The sequence below is a fragment of the Stegastes partitus genome, unplaced genomic scaffold (genome assembly GCF_000690725.1).
Source record: "Stegastes partitus isolate 25-593 unplaced genomic scaffold, Stegastes_partitus-1.0.2 Scaffold1679, whole genome shotgun sequence".
Classification (NCBI taxonomy): Eukaryota; Metazoa; Chordata; class Actinopteri; family Pomacentridae; genus Stegastes; species Stegastes partitus.
The window spans coordinates 3,855-15,598 of NW_007579410.1; the positions used below are offsets into that span (position 1 = coordinate 3,855).

Below are 11,744 nucleotides of genomic sequence, written 5' to 3' on the forward strand. Positions count from 1 at the left end.
TTTTTTTAGCTCTCTCTCCTTCTTCGTGGTTGTTCTGGTACTATATCAGCAGGACTTTATCTATCGTGTGACGGGAGCATTTGGGCCTCAGATGTGTCGGAAAATAGTCCAAAAAAAAAGTGCATTTTATTATTTCACGACGTCTAAAAGCCCTGAAACACAGCATTGAATTCCAAAATGCAAATATATCAACCATGTGCCACATATGACAAAGGAAATCAGCAAATCCTCACATTTACTGACGTTTTTGAGTCTTTTTATGTGACAGAAGCTGCAGTAAAACTGAGCAGCTCTTCCTCCTGTCACTCAACGATATTATCACAATATTTAAGTAGCTCTGCCCTCGATGTCTTTCAGCTGCTCCCTACACCAGTTTCAGCAAGAATTTTATCACATTAAGGAAGTGTGGAGAGTATTTAAAGAGCAGGAGGCTGCACAGTCGGTCACTCTCTGTTTTCAGAGCTGAATCGCTGCTTCTTGAACCTGCAACTCGCTGCAAACGCCGACAAGATGGAGAACGGTGAGTATGGACAATATACAGCGATGTAATATGACTTCATGTGTTTTTAAGGTGGGTGTTTGTTTTTTTAAGTTAAAATTGATGAACAAGGACACATTAATTTGTTTGAACCTGTTATATTTACTGCTGTCTTAATTGGGCACAAAAGTACGGAAGCTAAACTGTGCCAAGAAAATAATTCATGTTAAATTCAAGAGGTGCAAGTAATCAGCCAAACAGAAGCAACGACAGCATTTTACTGTTCCGATTATTAAATGATCACGCTTTTTAAAATGTATTCGACGTGTGTTTCCCAATTACATCCCGTCACACTGCTCATTTTTTCTCCAACTTAACCGTCTTTAACCCTCCGAACCCTTAAAACCAACCGGCTGCTTTAAAAAGCACGTTGTCTTTTTTCAATCGTAAGTAAAAGTACGGCATTCATCATCACAAGAAACTGTAAAAACAGAAGAAAAATCTGTGGATTTTCACCTTTGTGGCGGCAAATGAATGAATCATGTGTGACTTTTATTTGCATCAGGATAAATAACCAAATCTAAGCTTAAAATCACAACATTTCTTCAACATCCCTTCATTCTGTACATTTTAAAATTCTAAAAAAAAATGTAATTAAATTAAAAAACTACGCTGAACACAAAAATGTTTTCTTGTCTTACCATAAAACCGCCTTAACTTTCTGTCTTTTTACCATTTTGTTAGCTTTTATTTCTTTGTTTTGATAAACATTGATGAAAGCTGGATGGAATTTTCTGCTCTAAAGATGCAAAATGTTTGATCGTGTGATTAAAAAAGTCATGTGACAGTTTATTCTGGTTTATACAAAACTTTCATGTGACTGAACTAAATTCACGGTTTAACAGTGAATGCAACAACAATTGTAATAAAAACGTGCATCATATGTAAAGAACAATACCTCATTTATTCATAGTGCTGGATTAATATAACAATCGATCCAATTCTTTTGCTTTTTGACTTGGAGAATCTCTGAATTCGTTCTACTTCCTTCCTGCAAACCTCCAACGTTTGACCGACTTGACACGAGATTTTGAGGCGCTTTTTTTTTCACTGTTCTCTTGTGCTTCTGTTTATGTTGTGTTTTGCTGTTGCAGTGATTAAAAGCGTGGACTTCCACTGCCAGGCCAACAACGCTGCCCACCGAACCATTGAAATCTCAACCAAGCAGCTGATTGTGAGGCGAGGCCAGTCCTTCCTCCTGACTCTGGAAATGATGCGGCCTTTCAGTTCATCGGACGTACTCGTCCTCACGGTGGAAACAGGTGGAACAAACACTTACACTGGATTTAAAAGGCTAGAAGGCTTTTTAAAATGGTTCTGCTGTTCTTTTATCCTGTTCTTAACTTGTTTAAATATTGTAAAGTATACCTATCTAGAAAGTCCATGGATGAATCAATAAAAACACCTTTTTGTGACCAAGTATTCTTTATATTTCATCTCACACATAATCTGAGATCATCTGATTTAGTTGGCCAACCTTGGAGATTCTGAATCAATGACACAATGAAAAATAATAGTAAAAATTTCTGGTGTTTATCTTTAATAGCTCCTGAGCTGTTCACCCTAAAATTTCGATGGACGAAGCCATAAACAGGGATCTCCAACTCCAGTCCTCGTGAGCTACTGTCCTGCAGGTTTTAGACGTTTCCGTCCTGCAACACACCTGACTCACATTAATGGATCATTAACAGACTTGTGTAGAACTTGACAACAAGCTGTTGGAGATCCATTAATTTGAGTCAGGTGCGTTGCAGTACAGAAACCTGCAGGACAACAGCTCACGAGGACCAGAGTTGGAGATCCCTGCTATAAGATATAAGAAGCAAAAACTTACAGATACTATTTTAAATTGTCAAGCAGAAATTTGATGATTTCAGATGGAATGACTCTTAAATTTCAGTTGAGTATCCGATGATAATGATGGATTCACGGCTTAAGAATGTCGAGGACAACATGAGATGCCTCTGAAAATGATGAATCGTCTCAACCCGCCTGTTTTCTATCCTTCCTTACTTCAGGTTCTGCTCCGTCAGAGAGGTTCGGGACCCGGTCTGAGTTCGGCAACCCGTCGCCAATGTACGCCAGCGACGTCAAGGCGATCTGGAAGTACAACATCGACAGGAGCGCCGTCCTGCAGAGGGGCATCGTGACTCTGTCGGTGACCCCGCCGGCTGACGCCCCCGTAGGGAAGTACTCGCTGTCGGCATGTGCCGGGAAGGGAAACACCAATCTGGGAACCCTGGTGGTGCTCTTCAACCCCTGGTGCTGTGGTAGGTGCAGTGGTAGAGCTCTTATGAAGCAAGAAAGAAAAAAAATCAGCGACTAATCGAGAAACTTGGCAGTGATGAAAATAATTCCAATGGAATCACAGTTATTGGAGCTTATGAGCCGTGTTGTAGCGTTCAGAAGAAGGTATTGTTCTGAAAACAGCCTGGCAAAGTTCTGCAAAGTCCTCGTAATGTTCCATTCGCCAACGTTCCATTTGAGTTCCCAGAATGTTCTCCCTTATTTTCCAAACGTTGCTTCCAGAACATTCTTTCGTTGTTGTGAATCAAAGACTGTGGGAACGTTTCGTAGAAGAACTTTTTCAACAGCAGCATCCCCAAAAACATCCTCAGAATGTTCCAGGAAAACTGTTCCACCTTTGGTCACATCACAGGAACGTTTCATGAAAACACTTTCTGTCATCTGAGGCTTGAAAACATTTATGTAATGCTGGTTCAAAATCTGACAACATCCTTGAAACATTCTGTCTTGGTTGACTTTTAACCTCATAGGAGCGATATTTGAAATGATAAACATCCTCTAAACTCCCTTAGACTGCTTTTGCACTTGTCTTGGATGTTTTTTGGACTGATGTGAGACTGGTAAGAGACCTCGTTTTAGATCAGTTTGGGGCTGGATTTCAGACTGGGATTGGGACTGGTCTTTGACGGGCTTTTGGATTGTTTTGGAGCCAGTTTTGGACCAGTGTTTGACCACTTTTGTGCTTGTGTTGGACTTGATTTTATTCTAATATGTTTGCCAGTGTCTTACCAACGAGCTAACAAGTTTCACAGCTGCTTGTTGTTTTCTGAACATTACGTTTGTTTGCAGATGACTGGGTGTATCTTCCTGACGAAAGGGAAAGACAGGAATATGTGATGAATGAAGAAGGAATCATCTATCATGGATCGGCCCATTACATCACCCCTTTGACCTGGATCTTTGGACAGGTGAGTGCTACAGCGCTGCCCGACTTGCTTTTTTGCTTCGCTTTATGAATCCAGTGTTGCTTTGAAGCCCTGCCAGAGCTCTCTTTGAGAAACAAATGCTGTCCTCACGGGAGAAGTTTGTGATTCGAATGTCGATATTTGCTCAACAGTGACCTCTAGCTGCAAATCAATCAATCAATCAATCAATCAATCAATCATACTTTATTAATCCCTAGGGAAATTACCTAAAAAACCTCTGAACTTGAGATTGTTCATCACATTACACGACATAAAAAAAAACACAGTAAAGGAAGCTAAAAACAAAATTACTTGTTTGCCAACTGTTAGAGAGACGAAACAAACTGAAGAGGGAAGAAGTCTTCAGGAATTTTAATAAATTAAGCAAGTTAGAATTATTCATTTGTGTCAGCCGATATCAGCCATGTTTAATGTTGTCTGCTAATTAGTCAAGTGACCTGCATGTCCGCGACATCAGAACTTATTTGGAAATGGTGTTTTAATCTCTCATGAAGCCTATTAAGTCTTTTACAAAGCAATCAAAAACCACCTCAAGAGAGCACGATTTCCCTGAACTTTTTCTGATTAAATACTTTAAAATGTGCATGAAAATACATGAAGGAAACTCAGCTGCATTGACCTCAGCTTAGGGTGAAGTGTCAGCGCCCAGTTTTGTGTTGTAAACCAAGCAGTGAAGTTTTTCTATCTGCTATCTTCTATCGACCTGATCAGTTCCAAACTCCAGGGTAATAGCAAGCAACCTCTAGCTAGCGGCGAGTATTGGTGGCTCTAACTTGTGTTTCCTCACCCAGTTTGAGGAGGATATGGTGGACATTTGCCTCAAGATGTTGGACGTCAACCCAAAACACTTTAGAGACCCGGCTGACGATGTCTCTGCTCGCTGCAACCCCATCTATGTTGGCCGTGTGGTCAGCGCCATGGTAGGATCCGAGTGTGTTCAGTTTTCCCAATTCTCACAAGCGCCTTCCTCAAAGAAAATGCAGCTTTACCTTTGTTACAGTTAGAATGTGATGCTTCTACCTTTATTTTTCCACATGCAGCTTCCGAGATAGACGCTACGAGTCAGTCGCTGAATGTTTTCGGCTGCTAACGTCAGTGTTGCTCCTTTTCTGGAGACAACATCCTGGTTTATCTCAAACCAGGATGTTGTCTGAAACCTCTCCTCATAGTATTGGGAATGAGAAAAGGCTGAGTTTACAATGAGGTCTGTCTAATCTGTAGATCAACAGTAATGATGATAGGGGCGTGTTGGTGGGATGCTGGGGGGACAACTACTATGGCGGTGTAAGTCCCACCCGCTGGACTGGCAGCGTTAGCATCCTTCGGCACTGGTACCAAAACAACTGCCTGCCGGTGAAGTTCGGACAGTGCTGGGTGTTTGCTGGTGTCATGTGTACAGGTACTGAACCTGCTTCATGTGTCTCATCAAACATCAGCAGGACTGAGACACTGTCTGACTCTGACATGATGTTGTCTATGGTTCCAGTGATGCGGTTCCTTGGGATCCCATGTCGTGTTGTCACAAACTTCAAGTCAGCTCACGATACAAACAACAGCCTCAGTATCGATGAGTACTATGACGACTGCGGCATACAAGCCCGGGAAACCTCAGACACCATCTGGTAAGATGGGCTTTAAATATGAAATCAAAAGGGTTTGTTATTGTTTTTTCCTTATATTTCAGTTGTGCTTTGGCAACATCGAATATGTAACGTATGTGCATTGTTTGCAGAGCAGATGTTGAGTAAACTGTGGTAAGATGCAGCACGAAGAACGTCTATTCTCAAGTCAAAACTCTGCTATACCTTTATTATCATTGATACTTAATTCATAACATAAAAATACTGTGAAATGCCCAATCAGCGGTAGTGAAGAACTGATGCTAGCTAGCAAGTGCTACTGCAAGCTAATGTAGCGTAACATTATTAGTTCAACATAAAGTCAACTGCATCTGCCTTGTGGCGAGTTTGGCCCTTAAACAAAGAATAAGCAACTTACAACTACAGTTCCCACAGTTTTCTGTTCACAATCAATACAAGCAGCTAACAATACTTTAGCAATGTTAAATCTTTGAGCAACCACCTGGAAACTGAGTGGAAACACTGTGATAGTCAGTCGGCATATCATAGAACCACATAACAACAACCAAGCAATCAATCACAAGATTTAAGCAACCGAAAAGAAACATTCAGCTCCATCTTTAAAAGCTCGAGGACTGGGAAACTTTTTTATGCCATGCAGGAACTACCACGTGTGGGTGGAGGGATGGATGAAGCGACCAGACCTCAAGAAAGACAACAGCTACGATGGTTGGCAGGTTCTGGATCCCACTCCACAGGAAATGAGCCAAGGTGATGGCGGTTTAATTTTTACACCAATGAATGGACCCACAAACGATTAACTGGAGGAACAAGCACAACCAACGCAACTGACACGAGACATAGTTTCGTAGAAGTACAAGAAGTGTTTCCTAGGAAGTGGGAAATATCAAGGTTTGGTTTTCTTGGCAGGAGTGTACTGCTGTGGTCCTTCTCCTGTTGCCGCCATTCTTTGTGGCGACACCGAGCTCAAGTATGATCTGCCGTTCGTCTTCGCTGAGGTCAACGCTGACATCGTCAGATGGAAGGTCAGTAGCTAATGCGTGGACAGTGCTGTCATGACTGATAATAATAAAACAATAACGAGCTGTTTGGTGCATCAACTATTGCTGCATGACTTCCAACTGTACTGTGCCTATGAAAAGTTTTTATCCCCGTGGAAGTTGTAGTCTGCAAAAGACCTGCGACGTTTTCCAGCAAGACAATGACCTGAAGGATACAGCCAAAGACACAACTCAACACAACACTGACACTTTTCTATTCTGACTTTATGTTCTCAGGTCAATGCTGATGGTTCCAAGAGGAAAATGTACTCTGACAGCTGGACAGTGGGTCAGAACATCTCCACCAAGGCTGTGGGCTGCAACATGAGAGATGACATCACCAACAACTACAAACACAGAGAAGGTGCCAACGCCAACATTAATGTGCATGTTAACAGGAAATCATCCACTGAGTGTCAAACACTGTTGTTAGCTTCTTGTTGCAGCTTGATTCACATGAACCTGTTTACCAGGTGGCAGGTTGGACTGAGCTCGTAAAATGCTCTTGATGTTTATGCACAAACTCACTGATTTCAGATTGTTTCTAGAAAAATATATTTCATACAACTGAGACAACAAGATGGAGTCTGGCTTTTCAAGAGTACAAAACCAACAAAATGGTGTTTACATTTGGAAGCATAACTGCACACATTGCATTTGAATGTTGACAGTTAGTGTCTCTTCAGCTTCTGATCTGGTTTCAACATCTTGTAGACACTTTTCTCAGCCAAAAGATGTCAAAACAGCATGAACTGAGCCAACAGATGACACCTACTGTTTGAAAGAGCGATATCTGCAAAGACAGTCGCCAATCCATTTTTACCAACAAAAGATCAACATCCAAGCAACCGCTTGGAAACTAACACCTTAAAAACCATCCAGCAACCATCAGCTAACCCGCTAACTGAGTTTGAGAGTGAACATATGTTAATTCTTCTTTATCTGTGATTTTCTAACAGGCACCATGAGGGAGAGGGCCGTCTTCAACCGAGCCGTCGAGAGAATGAACTCAGGAGGTGATCAGCAGAGCTTCTGTGGAGTACACGAGCCCCTGAAGGTGGAGATGAAAATCGAAGAGGTAAAACTTATTTTGGTGCAAAGTCACCAAACCTTTCTTTTTAAATCTGACTGGTGATTCTATTCATGTATTTTAGATGCCCTGGTTACTTTTAAAATTGAAGGTATGGTACTCTTTCCGTTTTCGTTTAGAAAGTAGCCTGAAATAACTCCCTGGGGGCGTTACCAAGATGGCTGCCAAGTGGCGAGACTTGCCTATAAGGACATTGCAACACCATCTGTGGTTGATGTTAAATAGTAGACAACAATTTCGTCCAATACTAGTTGAGATAGTTTGGCTAAATTCAGCTTAATCATATATAGTTCAAAAGAAAGTGTGGACACCTGCATGTTATCATAGACTGTATACAAAGATGGATGAACCCTGTCTCATTCAAAGCTGCCACATCCTTAGACAAGCCCAACTTCAAGCCTTAATACAATTTATATGGTGAGTTACACAAACATTCACCTCACATACAATTGTCATGAACAGAAGAAGTAGCTAAAGAACCCAAAATGGATTTTTGCACCATATAAATATGTTGATTTCTGCTGTAAAGTTGAACACTTTAACATGGGAGTCTACAGGGATTGACTTGCTTGTGGAGCCTCAAGTGGACGTGAGAGGAAGTGCAGTCTTTGGCAGTCGTATTCTGGCTTCATTTTTCAGGCGTTTGCTGTCACAGCCGGTGGTCGAAGTGGCTATAGCCTTAAATATGCACGTATTTGAGCTTTAACACAATTTTAAAAGGGTGAGCTCTGTAAATAATGACCTTCTTCACAGTTGTCATCAACGGGGAAATCAGCTATGGAGTCCAAACATTTTATACTTTTACACCAGGCTGTAAAATGTTTATTTCTGCTGTAAAGTTGGACATTTAAACATCAGGGTTTATGAGGATTAACTCACCTTTGGAGGCAGCCTCAAGTGGACATTTGAGGAACTGCAGTTGCACTTAGACATTCTCGTAGATTAATCGTAGCAACTGGACTTGCTTGAGTGTGGCAGGGGGAAGCACTAACGACCCACATAACGAGGGGGAGGAGCAACAAACCCCCAGTTGAAACCGTTAATGGCTCCTGAAGGATATCAGTATCTGGAACTACCAACTAGTCAGTCAGAACTGATGAAGCCTCTTGGATGAGAGGTGGAATGTCTTCGAGGACCTCAAGCAAGTCCAGTTGCTACGATTAATCTACCAGAATAACCACGACCTGGATGACTGAGAACCTTCACAGACATGGCACTTAGATGTTTGCTCCATTTTTCAGCTGGTTGAACAGAAAGTCAGAGATCATATCAACAATGAAATAGATTTTTTTCGGATGTATAAATGGTCAACTTCAAAGTTTTAGAGAATTAATTGAGAGCTCAGCGGGACAACTTGATGTTAAGGGCAGAACAGAAGGTCAAAAACTGGTTGTGACGGACGTTCTCTTTCTCCACCAGGAGGCCACTGTCATAAACGGTCAGGACATTAAACTGAGGCTGAAGTTGTGCAATAAGGATCGCACCAGCAGAGTGATGTCCATCCAAGTCAACGCCCAGGCCATGAGGTACAACGGAAAACCAGCTGGCAACATCCTGAACACAGTGCAGCAGAGGACGCTTCTGCCTGGACAAGGTCTGCAGTGGTTCTCTTTCACTAAACAAGTTTGGTCTTCAAGGTTGGACACTGTGTGGCCATTCAAAATGTGATGGACTCCTAAAAAAGCTCCCAGAGCACATAACTGGTAAAGTTTGCTCGGCGAGTTTAAACCAATGATTTCCTATCCACACCGGTGCAGGTGTGACCATACCGATCCAGATCCCGTTCTCCACCTACGACAGACACATGGTGGGCTTGGACAGCATGAAGGTTTCAGCCATGGCCTGGGACGACGACGACATCTACGAGACCGAGACCGACATCGTCCTGCAGGACCCTGAGATCTCTATCAAGGCCAGTAAAATCCTCTGAGCTTTATTATGCCTGACTGTAGCAGGTGGGAGTGCCTTCAGGTTGGTAACTTTTGGGGATAACAGGAAACTGGGCTCACAAACAGGTTCTGTCAAGTTTAAAGAGTCTGCAGTGATGCTAGCAGCTCTGTTAGCATCACTCAAGAAGGTTACTCAGGCGAAACACAACAGGCAGAAATCTCCACCTCAGCAGCACTTCCATGGACCAAACCTTCCAGTTTTGTTCCTGTCTGTGTTCTGAGGGTTTGTGCTGAGAGTTTGTTCATATGTCCTTCATAGGTGGCTTTGTAGAGCACTTTATTGCTAATAATGTGGTGAAAACTATTGTTGACAGTTTATCTGATTTATGGAGTGAAAAAAAAGACACATAACAGAATGAAACAAGTGTTTCAAACCTGGTTTTATCTGCTGCTCCGATGTCCGTTCTAGAAATGAGTCAAATTAGTGGATATTTAACGAGATAATGCAAAATTTGTATATTTAAACAGAAAATTTGCAAGACCAAAAATAACCATCTTCAAGTCAGTAGTCGACTGGTGAATCTTTGTGGTATCTTTCAGTGGAGTTTTTGTCGCATGACCCTGATTTTATTGTCGTCGACTTCAACACCTCAGAATCATGGATGGCATGAATGTTGATTGACCAGCATAAAAAACAGCCAGTGTTCAAAGTTAACGGACAGCCGGTGCTGTTAGAAAGGTCTCAGTCTTTCAATCTACTGACATCAAAGAGCAAATGTTCTGCCTTTTGTAGAGATAAAAATACATACAGCAGGAGTTAAACTAATGCTGTACTATGTGTGTTTCAGGTTTTAGGTCCAGCCCACGTGAACCGTGAGATCACTTTGGAGGTGGAGTTTAAAAACCCGCTGAACAAGACGCTGACAGACTGCTCTCTGACCGTCATCGGCTGTGGCTTCTTCAGGTCAGACTACGTGGAAAGGTCAGTGTTCACACGAGTCACATAACCCGCTGGTGCTTTAAAACATGTTTGTTTTCCAACTGAGATGAAAAGATTGATACTACTTATGTCTGGTTGTTAAATACGGAGCTAGAGATGGGAATTTGTTCGCTTTACTAATTATAAAAACTGTCAAACTGTTGTCTAAACCAATCAACAGCTCCCTAATTGACACACGGTTTCTTCTTTCTTCCATCCACAAACAAAAACAAATGTAAAAACGATGATTTTATTGTGCTGGAACTATTTATTGAGCTCTCCATCCGCCTCAGTACGTCTGTGCAGCAGCTCCAGATGTTCTTCACCAAGAAACAGTTCCACCACGCAATTCTTGGAAACTTGGAAAAGCTTTTTCTTTTTTCAGTTTTAGACTTCAAAGTTTTACTGGTCACATGTAAAGAACTCTGATCCGTCTTCTTCCTGTCGTATAACGTTTCCACCTGCTTTGTTGACAGCAACACCTGTGATTTGGCGCCGTACGCCACGCTGAGGCTCAACATCACTACGATCCCCTACAGGGTCGGACTGAGGTCCGTGGTGGCCGACTTCGACTGCAGCTCCTTCAGAGACGTGAAGGGAAGCTGCATCGTCGACGTCAAACCATGAGGGCGACTTCATCGGGTTTGGGCTGAAATAGCCCGGCTCATTGTTAAGACGCTTTAGATAATTAATCCTCTGGAATGGGTTTGTTTGTTGTAATTTACTGCTAAAAAATGGCAAGAAATGGAAACTTTCACCTGTTTTCTTTGCTTTGGATAGTTGTGGAAGAGAATAGATATTTACCTTATTTAAATCAATATTGAGTGTTTCACAGCATTTTCTGTTACATGTAATAATTCTGACTGAATGTAGCTCAGTTTGAACCTGTGTTTTATACGATTACATCATTTTCATGTCATATAATGAGCTGGAGAGCCACAACACCTCCTGCATTCACCCACACAAACCTAAATGAACCCATGCAACAGTCATGAGAAATCCCTGATTAGAGACCAGTACCGCATATTTAACTTTAAAAACTCAAAATCTGCGCATTACGCTGTAATTGCAATGATAGAAATATACAATCTGACAACGTATTTGGTGTTTCTTGGTGGTGGATTTGCAGTAATAAACATGCTTTCATTCAACGACTTCCTCTTGATTTGATGACAGAAATGATCAAAAACTGTTCATCGCTCGGTGTGAAATCAAAGGTGCTGATTCAAGGAAGTGAGTTTGAAACTGTACCAATAAATACTGAAATAAACAATCAGTGTTTGGTCTCTTCATTTCCTTGTTTGCTCCAAATCCTGTTTTTTCAGACAGTGTTGTTAAAATGCTATAAAAATACCAAATACTGTTTGTTAGTAC

The 11,744-nt window shown here is 41.7% G+C and overlaps 1 protein-coding gene across 1 annotated transcript; it reads left to right on the forward strand.

Moving 5' to 3' along the window:
• Positions 1-510: 510 nt before the first annotated feature.
• LOC103372001 (protein-glutamine gamma-glutamyltransferase 2-like) lies at positions 511-11,371 on the forward strand. Its single transcript, XM_008301506.1, has 15 exons — positions 511-520; positions 1,633-1,800; positions 2,557-2,808; positions 3,635-3,753; positions 4,563-4,691; positions 4,993-5,170; positions 5,258-5,393; positions 6,013-6,122; positions 6,282-6,397; positions 6,650-6,776; positions 7,372-7,490; positions 8,922-9,096; positions 9,260-9,414; positions 10,240-10,373; positions 10,847-11,371. The coding sequence occupies exons 1-15, from the start codon at positions 511-513 to the stop codon at positions 10,995-10,997; spliced, it is 2,079 nt and encodes a 692-aa protein (XP_008299728.1). The 3' UTR covers positions 10,998-11,371.
• Positions 11,372-11,744: the final 373 nt, after the last annotated feature.

Excerpts from the sequence above, each read along its gene's own strand:
- LOC103372001 (XM_008301506.1), top strand. Across the intron at positions 9,097-9,259 it reads GACGCTTCTGCCTGGACAAG|GTGTGACCATACCGATCCAG; the intron begins GTCTGCAGTGGT and ends ACACCGGTGCAG. Across the intron at positions 10,374-10,846 it reads AGGTCAGACTACGTGGAAAG|CAACACCTGTGATTTGGCGC; the intron begins GTCAGTGTTCAC and ends CTTTGTTGACAG.